The sequence below is a fragment of the Phycomyces blakesleeanus genome, assembly GCF_001638985.1.
Source record: "Phycomyces blakesleeanus NRRL 1555(-) unplaced genomic scaffold PHYBLscaffold_1, whole genome shotgun sequence".
NCBI classification, from domain to species: Eukaryota; Fungi; Mucoromycota; class Mucoromycetes; order Mucorales; family Phycomycetaceae; genus Phycomyces; species Phycomyces blakesleeanus.
In genome coordinates this window covers 3,485,458-3,498,538 of record NW_017265134.1, presented here as the reverse complement: position 1 = coordinate 3,498,538, position 13,081 = coordinate 3,485,458, and the positions used below count along the sequence as shown (strand labels likewise).

At 33.9% G+C, this 13,081-nt stretch overlaps 3 protein-coding genes across 3 annotated transcripts in view; 2 read left to right on the top strand and 1 right to left on the bottom strand.

Annotated features, from left to right (window-relative positions):
- Nucleotides 1-5,306: 5,306 nt before the first annotated feature.
- PHYBLDRAFT_161941 (hypothetical protein) lies at nt 5,307-5,980 on the top strand (the record flags this gene model as incomplete). The annotated part of the gene is made up of 4 exons (XM_018434537.1): nt 5,307-5,522; nt 5,626-5,649; nt 5,683-5,738; nt 5,935-5,980. The coding sequence occupies 4 exons, from the start codon at nt 5,307-5,309 to the stop codon at nt 5,978-5,980; spliced, it is 342 nt and encodes a 113-aa protein (XP_018299369.1).
- A 383-nt stretch (nt 5,981-6,363) lies between these two features.
- On the top strand, nt 6,364-8,563 carry PHYBLDRAFT_79623 (hypothetical protein). The gene is made up of 3 exons (XM_018443483.1): nt 6,364-6,680; nt 6,744-6,799; nt 6,880-8,563. Exons 1-3 carry the CDS (start codon nt 6,479-6,481, stop codon nt 8,209-8,211), a joined length of 1,590 nt encoding a protein of 529 aa, XP_018299368.1. The 5' UTR covers nt 6,364-6,478; the 3' UTR covers nt 8,212-8,563.
- Nucleotides 8,564-9,951: 1,388 nt separating this feature from the next.
- The window catches only part of PHYBLDRAFT_161939 (hypothetical protein), a gene marked incomplete at both ends in the record, with an annotated part of 5,412 nt that continues 2,282 nt past the window's right edge, over nt 9,952-13,081 (bottom strand). Inside the window, 5 exons of the mRNA XM_018434536.1 lie at nt 9,952-10,059; nt 10,703-11,318; nt 11,690-11,840; nt 12,265-12,332; nt 12,631-12,700. Coding sequence (XP_018299367.1) covers nt 9,952-10,059; nt 10,703-11,318; nt 11,690-11,840; nt 12,265-12,332; nt 12,631-12,700 — 1,013 coding nt within the window. The remainder of the gene's footprint in view (nt 10,060-10,702; nt 11,319-11,689; nt 11,841-12,264; nt 12,333-12,630; nt 12,701-13,081) is intronic.

The following is a 13,081-nucleotide window of genomic DNA, read 5'->3' as shown; positions in this document are numbered from 1 at the left end:
AAAAAGGAGATTGAGAACTTGGAAAGACGTGAAGCCTTACGAAAAGATGAAATCAATAAATTGGAAACAAAGATCGCTTATGCTGAAAACAAACTTGGACCTGAGCCTGCGGTCGAAAATACAGATGATATCAGAAATGCCATTGTAAGTCATAATCTCTATTAAAGAACCAAATATATATACATATATATATTTCTGACAAAAAAAAAATAACCATAATTATATTTACAGAATGAGATTGAGACCAAACTTGGCCAATACTCTGATAAGAATCTTGAATTACGTCGTAAATTCGATGATATCAATAAGAAAAAGCGGAATAATTTGACTTTAGTTGAAGAAAACAAAAGAGAGTAAGTATAGAGAAAGAAAGTGTGATAAATAGCTTACTTATTTATTTTTATAACCAAAACAAACCGTTTATTATTTGTATATATAATAATAATAATAGACTGGGCGAAATACAGAACGTTCAAAAGAGACGTATGATGAATTTGAGACGTTCTCATGAAGACACCTTCAAAGCAGCAGAATGGCTCAAATCAAACAAGAATATGTTTCGTGGAAAGATCTATGGTCCTATTCAGATTTGTGTGAATGTCAAGGATCAAAAATACGCAAGTATTGTTGAAGCAGCCCTTGGTGGTGAGAATGGATCCCATTTAAAGGTAAGATAAAAAAATTATACATAGATAGAAAGAGCATAATGTACAATTAATATCATTTTTTTTCTTTTCGTTTAAATTATATTCTAGACATTTGTTTGTGAGAATAAAGAAGACTACGAAATGTTTACTCGCGAAGCAGTTGATAAAATGAGATTAAGACTGACTGTGACTTGGCCCGGTGAAAATGGAGACCAGCCATTGAATCCCCCCATGTCAGAAGAACAGGCAAGTTCAAAATTAGTGATTCTTTAATTGTGTGTGTGTGTCGAATCTTTAGCTTACCTTTTTTTTCTGTTTATCACTATTACAATTATTATTATAGCTTCGTAAAAACTATGGTATGGAGTACTTTGTGTCCGATCTACTTGAAGGACCACCACTTGTAATCAAATATTTGTGTCAACAAATAAAAATACATCTTATCGTAAGTATATACAACACTATAATTTTTGTTTGTGTCAAAATTCAATTAATATATATTTGTTTTTGGGTGTCGGTAGCCTGTGTCACTGTACCAAGAAGATCAGCAACGTATTGCAGATTGTGGCCAATTCAAGAAGTTTATTATAAAGAACAGTTTCTATACTGTTAAGCAGTACGGCTACGGAAGGGGTGGTAAACAAACGGCTATTAGGCAATTCAAACCAGCAAATGTACTAGCCGATTCAAGTAAGCTTTTTTTTAAAAAAAAAAACAAAATAGAGAGAGAGGGAGAGAGAATACATACAAGTGTGTTTTGTGTGATATACTGCATTATAATATATGGTGATTGTTTAATTGATTTAACTAATAAAACAAAAATGGTATAGTTAACACTGAGGCCAGAACACGACTGGTGCAAGGTCTACAGATACTTGAAATGGAGGCATCTAAGATTAATGAAGATATGGAGGAATTGACTGCTGAAAAGAGCGAAATGGTTCAGAAAGAACGAGAATTGAAACACGAAAAGGTGAGAATAAGAAGAACAAGAATACTTTTATATTCTTTTCTTTACTATTTTAAAATTATGGTTAATTGACAATATGGATACTAATATTTGTAATCATCACAGGAAAACCTTCAAACTCAAAAGAGAGATGCTTTCCACAAGTTGGCTAAATGGAGACAGGGAAAACAAGAATTAGGTAACTTATAAAAAATTATATATGTGCAAACCAAGGGTTTGAGTGGGAAACAACAAAGACTTATGACTATTTTTACTGTTGTTTCTTTCTTATTTATCTCTATAATACCTAATTAATATTTTTGTTGATTTGTACCATAGAATATATGGTGGAAGACCTTCAACGAAAGATCAATAGACCAAGCACAATAAATGAAGATATTCCTGCGCTTAAAGAAAAGATTGTCGACCAAGCTATCCTTCGAGGTGAATTATCAGAAAAATTCAAGGTAAGAAAAAAAAAAGAGAGAACTAACTTTATTTCGTTTTGAAATCTTGGAGATCAGATCATCTAAAAGCAAATATCTCTTTTATTTTGGTCTGTCTGTAGGATGCTCTTCAAAAATTCATAAAGACCGTAATGAAGCGTAATGCTTCTGCCATAAAAGCCCTGCAGCTGTCGGCCAGATTGGAAGATCTGAAGCGTTTTGCCAAATCTCAGACATCTGATTTGGACAGGGCAAAAGCAGAACACAGCCATGGTAATGTGTATATATTATGTTTCTATTATATAAAGAGGAACAGAAGGAAGAGAAAGAATATAATGCCTCATAATAATTTTTTGTTTGTTTGTTTGGTGTGCAGCTGTCATGAACACAAATAGCATGAAGAGAGAAGCTCAGAGATACTACCGTGAAGCTGAAAGAGCGGGAAATGATCTTGAAGAGGAGTTGGCAGTTGAATTTGGTGTGGTAAGGTTTTTTGTTTTTGTTTTTTGCTTTTTTAGGAATTTGATATACAAAATAGAATATATAAAATATTGATACTGTTTCCATAGATTCTCGAGAAATGGAAAACGACGGGATTAGAGCAAAGTGAGATTGAAATAGAGGATGCCATTAATGCAGAGACAGCCAAAGCAGACGCTATTAAGGCCACCAATCCCCGTGCTATGGAGAACTATGAAATTAGATTGGCCGATGTGAGTATATAAATGTGTGTGTGTGTACAACTCATATTCGGTCTTTGTGAACCGAACGCACTAAATACGTGTCTGTGTTTACTTGTACTTGTACTTGTACTTGTGTTCTTGTGTGGTTTTGATGCCTGTAATTATTGCGACTCAATTATTTATTTTATTTTTGTACATTAGATTGCTAGACTCGAAACAAAGGTCAATTCTGACAAAAGGACGCTTGAACAAATGTCACAAAAGATCGAGAGTGTAAAGGTTAGTGTAGATCAAGAATGATTATAAATTCATGTTGTATAATATTATGTTTAATACAGAACCAATGGAAACCTCGCTTAGAAAAGCTTGTGTCCAGAATCAGCAAGAACTTTTCGGCAGCTCTACAGAGTAAGTTAAGAAATGGGTCAGTACTAAATATTGGTTTACTAACCCATCCACTCACCATACATGATTTAACCATTACAAAAAAATTGTAATACTAAAATCCAAAATAAAAATATATATATGTGATTGTATAAATGAATCAATAGAAATTGGCTGCGCAGGTGAAGTTGGTATTAGTGAACACGAAGATTTTGACAAATGGGGAATTGAAATCAGAGTCAAGTTTAGGTAAGTTTCATATATATATATATATATATATATTATATATATTTTAAAATACAATGATTAATAATTATTTGACTAAATATATATATTGATATATCAGAGATAATGAAAAGCTCCAACTCTTGACTGGTCAAAGACAATCAGGAGGAGAACGCGCTGTCTCAACTATCCTGTACCTAATGTCACTCCAGGATCTTGCCAGGGCACCTTTCCGTGTCGTAGATGAAATCAACCAAGGCATGGACCCACGTAACGAACGAATGATTCATGAACAGATTGTACAAGGCGCCAGTAGACCTGGAACAGCTCAGTAAGTTTTATATTTATATATATATATATGTACATATCCCATGTTTTCTTTAGTACAACTCTATCTCTCTGTATGTATATCCCTTTCTCTCTTGTACACTCATCTATTTCTTTTGTGTATTGATCTTTAGATACTTTCTCATCACACCAAAACTGTTACCGGATCTTTATTACAATGAACGTATGCGTGTTCTTTGTATTTACAATGGTGAATGGCAACCTGCTTGTCTGAAGCCTACTAGAGAATACCTTTTAAAGGCAAAAGCTGCTGTTAAATGTTAACAAATTTACATTACATTACATTACATTACATTACAATACAATACAATACAATACAATACACTACAATATATACACACACGCTCGTATATATATATATATATATATATATATAATTATATATACCTGTACGGGCGTGTGTGTTTGCGTGTGTGTATCTAGATATTTTATAATCACTTTTTTTTAAAAGAAAAAAACACCAAACTGTGATCGCCTAATGGTTTTCCCTCTTATATATATATGTATTGTTTCAATCTTGTGATATCGAGGCATACATTCCTACTACTTTTATTATTACTGTTAATTTTTGTACTGGCTTAAATAAAATAACAACAACAACACCTTTAGACCTTTAGGCCTTTAGACCTTTAGACCTTTAGACTTCCATATATATATATATTGACAAAGAGAATACAGCAACTATTTATGGCAATGATTACATGGGGTTAGCGAAATACAGGGAACAGTGGACCCTGTTTTATTGATTGAGCCTTCACACAAAGTAAAAATAGCTGAGCAAATAAAGAATAAAAAAAATGTATATTCAAGAATCTCGCCTGTCGAAGGAATTAATTGAGCTGAGTATTCACTAAATTTACAAATATTTTTTTTGAGTTTTATGGGGATCTTTAAACATAAAGAGAGAATTACAAAAAAATAGTGGTAACTAGACTGTGAATAAGGAGATATTTTGTATATTTTCCGGTATTAGTGAGTAAGATTGCTGCGTTTATCATTGAATAAAAAATATGTTCCTTGAATTAAAAGCAAGAAAAAAAATAGAGTGTTTGATAATTTAATCTGATGATTTGACAAGGAAGTTGATGAGTTTGTTAACGTTGTTGGTGCTATCCTTTTAATTTTTATTTTAATATAAGATAAAGAGAGAGAGAGAGAGAAAAGAAAAAGTGCTTCGATCCAGAATACATGGAAACAAATAAGGATTTTTATCTTATTCTGGTTTTGTTAAACCATCAACGGACTGTCAAGAAACCTTTTTTTTTTCTTTTCTTTTTTGGGCATAAAAGAGCACTAGTACATTGGATCCTTTAAGAATAGACGAGGTCTACACAAGCACACAGGCACACAGGCATACAAAAAGGCAAAAAGACAAAAAAAGATAGCCTAGTATTACATCTAGAAAAGGACATGTAGACATATAGATATGTTTGGGTGTGTGTCTTTCTCTTTTCTCTTACTTGATTTGAAAGATCAAAAGATGAATACAAAGAAGAAGAAAAAGAAAAAAATAGGTATAACCAATCTGGCCGGTTACTCCAAAACGTTGTAGTACGGTATCAAAATGTACCAGTCAAATATTAGAGATCGGTATATTTTACATAGAAATTAAGACTGTAGGACAATGGATTACACAACCGGGCGATGGAGTTATATTATTAAGGCAATTGGAGATAAAATTACAAGAAAAAAAATTATAAGCCTCTTACCAGATTACAGACTAGACCATATTCTGAATAAGACCTCCATTTCTGACAATAATCATGACTTATCAGATCATCTTTTGATTTTAATGCGTAGTACGATCAAACCCTCTACAACATTGTCCTTAATGCTACATGTAATTATTATCTTTGTTTTATCTAGTTAGAATACACCAAAATCATCTATAGAATTCCATTAGATCACATACATTTTATGTTATTATTATTATTTTTAAATAGCTATATACCTATTCATTTGACACGGTAAAACAATTAAGAAAATAAAAGAAATAATAGAATCTTGCCAAGTTGATTGTAATACCAAGATTGATCAAGCTTACAAATGATGACAAGTACTAATATACAACTAGTGTCTTTTTTTGTTTTTAATATTAAAAAAGGAATATAATATCTTGCCCTTGTACATTGAAGGAAAAAATCATAATCTGGGTTGGTTTGACTACACAAAAAGTCAATATTTATTCTTTACACAACATAAACAAGCAAACACACACACACACACACACATATATATATATATATATATAGATACTACTCCGACCTTGTACCTAGCGGGAAATTCTACATCCTGTAACCATTGACCATTGACCATTGATCATTAAAGCGACTAATTCCAAAAATAATAATAATTGATCATGATAACATGCATAGTAATATCAATAGTACTAGTATTAATACTAGTACTAGTAGTATCACCATAAGCAACAGCGACAGTAACAGCACCACCACCACCACCACCACCACCACCAGTAACAGCAGTAATAGTAGTAGTAGTAGTAGTAGTAGTAGTAGTAGTAGTAGTAGCACTAACTGATAATCATAGAATTTTTTTTTGCGAGCACCAAAAATATTGTATCTTCTGTGTATAAAGCGGATAATAAATCATAATAAGAAAGAGAGAGAAAAAAAAGTATATATAAAAGACCAAGATATTTCTTATTCCCTCATCCATTCTCTCTGCCTTTGTTTCCTCATTGCCTTCTTACCCCAGACCTACAAGCATATTTCATATAACTGCACATATACATAAACCCAACTTATAATTAAAAACATTTAAAAAACAATCACAAAAATGGCAGACAATAGTCACAACCATGATCTTGCTGAAAAGACACAAACTGTCCCAGTTGAGAAATCAGAATTGTACATGAATGAAGAATTGGAAAAGAACGAACAAGAAGTAGCTCCAATCAGTAACGGTGGTGATACCGCCTTTGCAAATGCCTCCTGGCAATACAAGACAATTGCTTTGGTCACTGCACTTTTGTTCCCTCGTATGTATTTGCTGTAATGATTCAACTTATTAAACTTATTAATCACATTTTTGTTTACATTAGTTGGCTCTCATTTCTCTGCAAGTGCCCTTAGTGCCATGAAGGCTCCAATTAAAGCTGTAAGTTTTGTGTTATCAATTTTTAGACAAATATAATATGCATATACTTACTTAATTAACCTTTTTTTTGTTATATATAGAACCTCCACATCGACAATACTCGTTATGGTGTGCTTGCTTCTGCAGTCTCAATTATCAACACAATCTTCCCTATTGCTGGTGGTGTATTCATTGATATGTTTGGTTCGGTTTGGGGTACCTTGGCTGTAAACTGCCTTATTATCATCGGTAGTTTGTTGACTGCAGTTGCCGCAAAGATCGAGTCGTTTGCTTTGATGGTTGTCGGTCGTGTTGTGTTCGGTATCGGAAGTGGTCTTATCGTTACCATGCAAGAATCTCTCTTGTCAAAGTGGTTCAGAACAGAGCATCTGTCTATTGCCATTGGTCTCCAACTCTCAATCAGTCGTCTCTCTACTTTCCTTGGTACACTTGTTGCTAACCCCATTGCCGAAAAGACTGGAGACTGGGTTTGGGCCTTCTGGCTGTCTTTCATTCTCTGTGGCTTCTCAATCCTCATGAACGTCATCTATGCCCTCACTGTCATGAAGCTCCGTGGAAACGTTGTCATCTCAAAGGAAGAAGTCGCGCGTCTCAAGAACAAGAAGACCTTCAAGTGGCGCTCTGTCTTCAAGTTCCCCACCATCTACTGGCATATCATTCTTATCGAATTCATCTTTGCGGCCGTCTGGTCTTCTTTCCAGACCATCAGTACCGAACTTGTTATCGTGCACTTTAACACCACCAGTGTATTGGCCGGCTACACTGCCAGTGCCTCTCAGTCAATCCCCATCGTCGCCACTGCTGTTTTGGGTGTGTTCATGGACTACTTTGGCCACCGTATCACTGTTCTCTTGATTTCTGCAATCTTCCTTATCCTTAGTTCTGGTCTTCTCGGCTGGACCTATGTTGATGCTATTGTCGGTATGATTTTCTACAGTATCTCGCTTGCATTCGGTCCCATTGCCATGATTACGTCTATCGGTATGATCTTGCCATCTGACTACATTGGTACCGGTCTTGGTATCTACAAGAGTTCCAACAATGTCGGCACCACCATCCTTGATATCGTTGTTGGTGTTATCCAGGACAACACGCACAATCAAGCCTATACCGGTGTCATGACTCTGTTTATCGTCCTTGGTGGCATTGGTTTCGTGTTGATCTTTGGTTTGATTATCACCCAGCGTTTCTACCTGCGCAACCTTTTGCAGACAACCCGTGCCAACCGTACTGCGATCATGAAGGAAGTAAACGACAAGGAGCTCTTTTACACACAGCAGGGTCTCGATGCCTACACTGGTGTTAATCCTGCTATCCAGAACTATATCTATGTTGGCTGTTTCATTGTCTGTCTCTTGGTTGCCTGGGTTCTGTTCTTTGTCTACGCAGCAACTGGAGGTGTTGCTGCCTAAAGAATCTTATTCTCCTATCCTTTTGTTTTGTTTTCCTTTTTGCTTTTCTTTCGCTTGAGCTGGCACTCATTTTTTTTTCTTGCACTTGAAAAAAAATAATTGTAGGAATATATATTGTGTTCCTTTATTCCTTTATCTATTTATTTAATTATTCTCTTTATTTATTCACTTAATTATTTACTTTATTCATCTTTTCAACGTGTAATTGTTATACCAACTACCAAAATCAATATATACACATATATATTTTTAAAAAAAATATATTTAATATTAACAGCAGCAACAATAATAAACCTTTTCTTTCTTTCTTTCTCTGTGCACTTTAATTGTAAGTGTGTTTGAGCTTTAATACACACCAAGTTCGTCCAAGTATTTCTGCTACTCAAGCAAGTCACGTATAAGCTCAAAGAGTACATGTGGATATTTATGTGTATGTGTATGTGAACAGAAAGTATGTTAAACTAAAGTTTTGTGCGCGGTACTTGAGAAAGAAAATAAAAAACGAAAAACAAATACACAATACATACTATACATTATATACATTATACAGATATATAATATAATATAGTATAATATAATATAATATAATAGCTGTGCGGTGTTGTAAGTTCGTTGTACCTTGTGTATTAGTCGTGCCTAAAGATTATCATCATTGGTCTGCGTAATACAATGTTTTGTAAATATTTACTGTAACCCTGCAATCAATAATACTAAGTTTGTGGGTACATCACACTACATTACACAACATTCTACTAAGAATGAGATAAAGAAAAACAACTAGTAATCAAAAACAATCAAACATCTTCAAAATTAATGGGCCAAAATCAAGCAAGTAATACAGGACTAAGCTCTAATGTACATACACAAGTTTGTATTGGTGTCCGTGTTCGGCACAAACAGAGTTTTTTTTTTCTTTTCTCTTCTTCTTTATTTTAGTCTCCATTTCAATAGAACACAGGCTTATTCTTGGTTGTCTTCTATTTAATAGTCATAGCAACTTATAAGATCTTGTACTGGTTAATTAAAATAAATAATAAATAATATAAGTATAAATAATACATCAATTGTCTAAATATATATATATAATATATATAATATCTTTAGACTCAGTAAACTATCAAAACTATACTAGTGATTTATATATATTTATCTATATAAATTATAGTTATCTGATGGTTGCCACAGAAACATCTATTGCTTAAAATAACAGCAGTAACAGAGATAAGTTATAACCATAGCAACCATCAGTTAATATAAAAAATATATATAGAAAACAAGACATTATTGATGACTTGAGACTTAATATTTCAATACATATATTTATATAAAATAACATTGATTTTTATTAATTAAATCAAAGTCTGGAACGATAATGGGGTGATCGTCAGTTGGGTTCCACCTTGACTGTGGATTCCTGGAATCCATATTTTTTTTCCCTCCGATTGTTATAAATTTCTATTTCTTTTTTCTTCTTCTTCAAAATATATAGTATAATTTAATATATATTCTCTTCTTTTTGTACCTTGTTACCTTTCTCTTCCTCTTTTGTTTTGTTTGCTTTTATTTGGGGCAGTGCAGTATAGTGCAGTATTGTATAGTGTAATGTGATGTGATGTACAACAATAGATGAATTACACCAAAACAAGTACTTTTTTCTTCTTCTTCTTCTTCTTCTTTTATTTTTCTGCCATATCAATATCTACTATGTATGTAAATTATCACTGTAGGAAATGGCAGCATTTAAAGCTCCGGATGCGGAACTCGGTTGCGTATGGGTAACTTTTTTATAGGCCAATAGGAATTAATGTTTAACAACCCCGAATGGGCAACAAATTTGCCTATGGGCAACTTTTATAGCCAATAACATAACAGATTTTAGCCTATTAGTTTCACTTTTTCGCAAATACGATTTATGGGATTTCAAATTACCTTTGCATATAATCCAATCAAATATTCTATATATGGCAAATATATACCTTTTCTGTGCTGGCATTGCTATGTCTGATCCCTACTTTTGAAAAGCCAAAAGATATATTTCATGCAATTCTCTAGATTTATTATTTCTAATGAGAATGTGAGTAATCTTGACACCGAAACTGTACATCATATAAATATCTTTCTGTCACTTCTTCTCAAGCTACTTTCTTTTCTTTTGCGGCTGGTATGGATATCCATAATTTTTGCTATTTCATTGTCGGAAAGGGTTGGCATAAGTGATGGTTGTTGATCCATTCTCTGCTCAACGCACAAGCTTCAGAAGACTGAGGAGACGAGTGCAAAATGTTCGGCTTTTGGGATGAAAAGAGGAAATTCCTTTAAAGAAATTGGCAACTGAATATGGGGAATATCAACCATTTAATAAAAGCCATTTCTTGTACCATAAGTCAAATAGAATGTTGCGCAATTTCCTTATTCACCATGATGAGAATTAAATAAAGAGTGTTTATATGTCTTTTTTTTCTGCACCCAAAATAAAAACAGAAAAGCTTACCAGCGACAAGAAACACCAAGACAAATTTGCTACGATACGTATCAATCGCGTTTTTTTTTTTGATAAAAGCGCCAATCGCACCAAGTCTTTTCCGACCAGCTCGCGATTCAGCGCCTGTAATGCCGGTTTCACTTCTTCATATCCCACAGTTTGCCCGATCTCCGTGCCCATAACCTTGCTGATTGTAGAGTCTGGTCTGGCCAGTAACAATGCCATCTCACAAGATTTACACTTGTTATTGGCAACAGAAGTCCTAAAGTACGCGAAAATGACAAAAATAAATTGAGCTTGCGTTTGACTGAAATTTTTCTTTTCATACCACCGAAACATGACGTGTTTTATAAGATTTTCCAACAATGGATTGATAGCTGCACTAGTATATCTTGTAATCAAACCCAATTTATCAACCTTTTGACTGATTGGTTCTAAAGGTAATTGTTCAAGTCTACGGCCAAATGTTAATTGACATAGAATGAATAAACGCCATGACTCGCGTTCTTCCTTACTCGTCCTTACAAATTTTGAGAGCAAAAGAGTATCCTGTTGTGGATATTGTTGCTGGCAACCATAAGATCCATCGATCATTTTTCTAAAGCCATCCCACGCCAGCAGTGACCTTCACCAGTCCATAGGACGTGAAATATGCGAAGGCTTTATTGAATATTTGCTGGAAGAATATGACATTCGGTCGTGCGAATTTGACCAGTACATTTGAGTGTAATACGTCTTGGGTTGTTCACAGGATTTGTGATCTGTTAGGGGAACCTTACAGACAGCCTGGAGGGACAGCCTGGACACTAATTTGAGGGAGACGACATTTTGGTTCCAATGGCCCACAAATAGTGACCTTTTTGACTGTATAGAATAACTCTATCTGGTTCGTAAGAATTTATTCTTATTTTAATAATTAATTAAATCCAGGATACAAAATATTTATAAAGAATTCCTTTTGTGCTTTGCAAAAAAGAGTGGATGGGGACTACTTACCAGTTGGTACTGTCAGACTTTGGGAATATAAGTAGGTGAAAGAAAGAGAAAGACACGATACGTGTAAGAAGACCAATGAATAGTGAAATATTCAACATGATTGCGCCACGTTTTAATGACAGCAACTTCTTACGACTTTCTGCATGGCTGACTATTGATATAGTACATATGCGACTAATTATTATCTCTCTATTGTCAAGTCTAAATTCAGAGCTACTAATTGAATATACACGATTTGTTTTTCGTGTGAGACAGAATTTTATTATTAAGTTGCTCAAATACAGGCTGTGGCTCTTAAAATAATGAGAGTTAAGTGCCTGGGGAGAGATAGATAAACACAAAGTGCGAGGACAAAGTAGTAAAGCTAATGGATGCAATGAATATATTGCTTTTTTCAAGGCACGCCATTTTGCACTGAGGGATTAGAGAACATCACCAACCAAGATATGTAGCCACAATTGATTAGTCAGGTTAGATAGAAATGTCGTTTTCGTAATATTACTGCAAAGCCTAACCCCCAACCCAAAATTATGTGTATACCCATAAAACTCCTTATTATGAGTGACGTTACATACTTTCAGGTTGTTCAGGCTGTTCAGGCTGTCCTGCCAGGCTGTCCGTAAGATCCACCCAGATATATTGTCTTGAGAAAAAATTATCTTAAGAGTAGTTTATTGANTGAATGATTCGGACATCCTGGTGGAAAGATTTGCCGTGCTAGCGAAAGAGAGCGATCTAGAGAATAATAAAAAAGAAAGACTTTTTGTGAGCATAAAAATAGTGACTGCGCTGATTGTTAGTACAAATAACTATTTATTAATATAAAATAAATGACTGCCTGACTGATTGAATATTCAAATTTTCTATTTTTTTTTTTATTTTATTTTTATTTTTTTATTTTATCTATTTTTATTCAAATTTATCAAAATTTGATCTTTTACCCAAAATTGAATAACCAGACTTTCCATCCTTTCCTTCTGTTCTCCTTTATATCATCATATAATACTCGAACTATATATATATATATATATTTCTTTGTTTTCAATAATAAACACGGAATCACAACTACACCAGAGACGCAACCTCTCTAAGCCAATAGAATATCAGTCATTAGCCTATCATTTAGTCTTTTCCCTTTAACTAATACGATTTGTGGGATTTTAGATTGCTTCACTTCGTCAACCCAATTATTTCTCTTTGATACTGTAGATCTAAACCTCCGGTTTAGACCTCTCCATCTATTACAGAATATTCGTATCGAAATGACAACATTGGTGAAACGAAGACAGAGGATGTGACTATAGGCTTCCTAGCAGCGTTTTTATCCTCAGATTATAATAGACACAACTTTCTGCTATATTCCTCTCTTTATACTTTTCTTGTAAGCAGCAA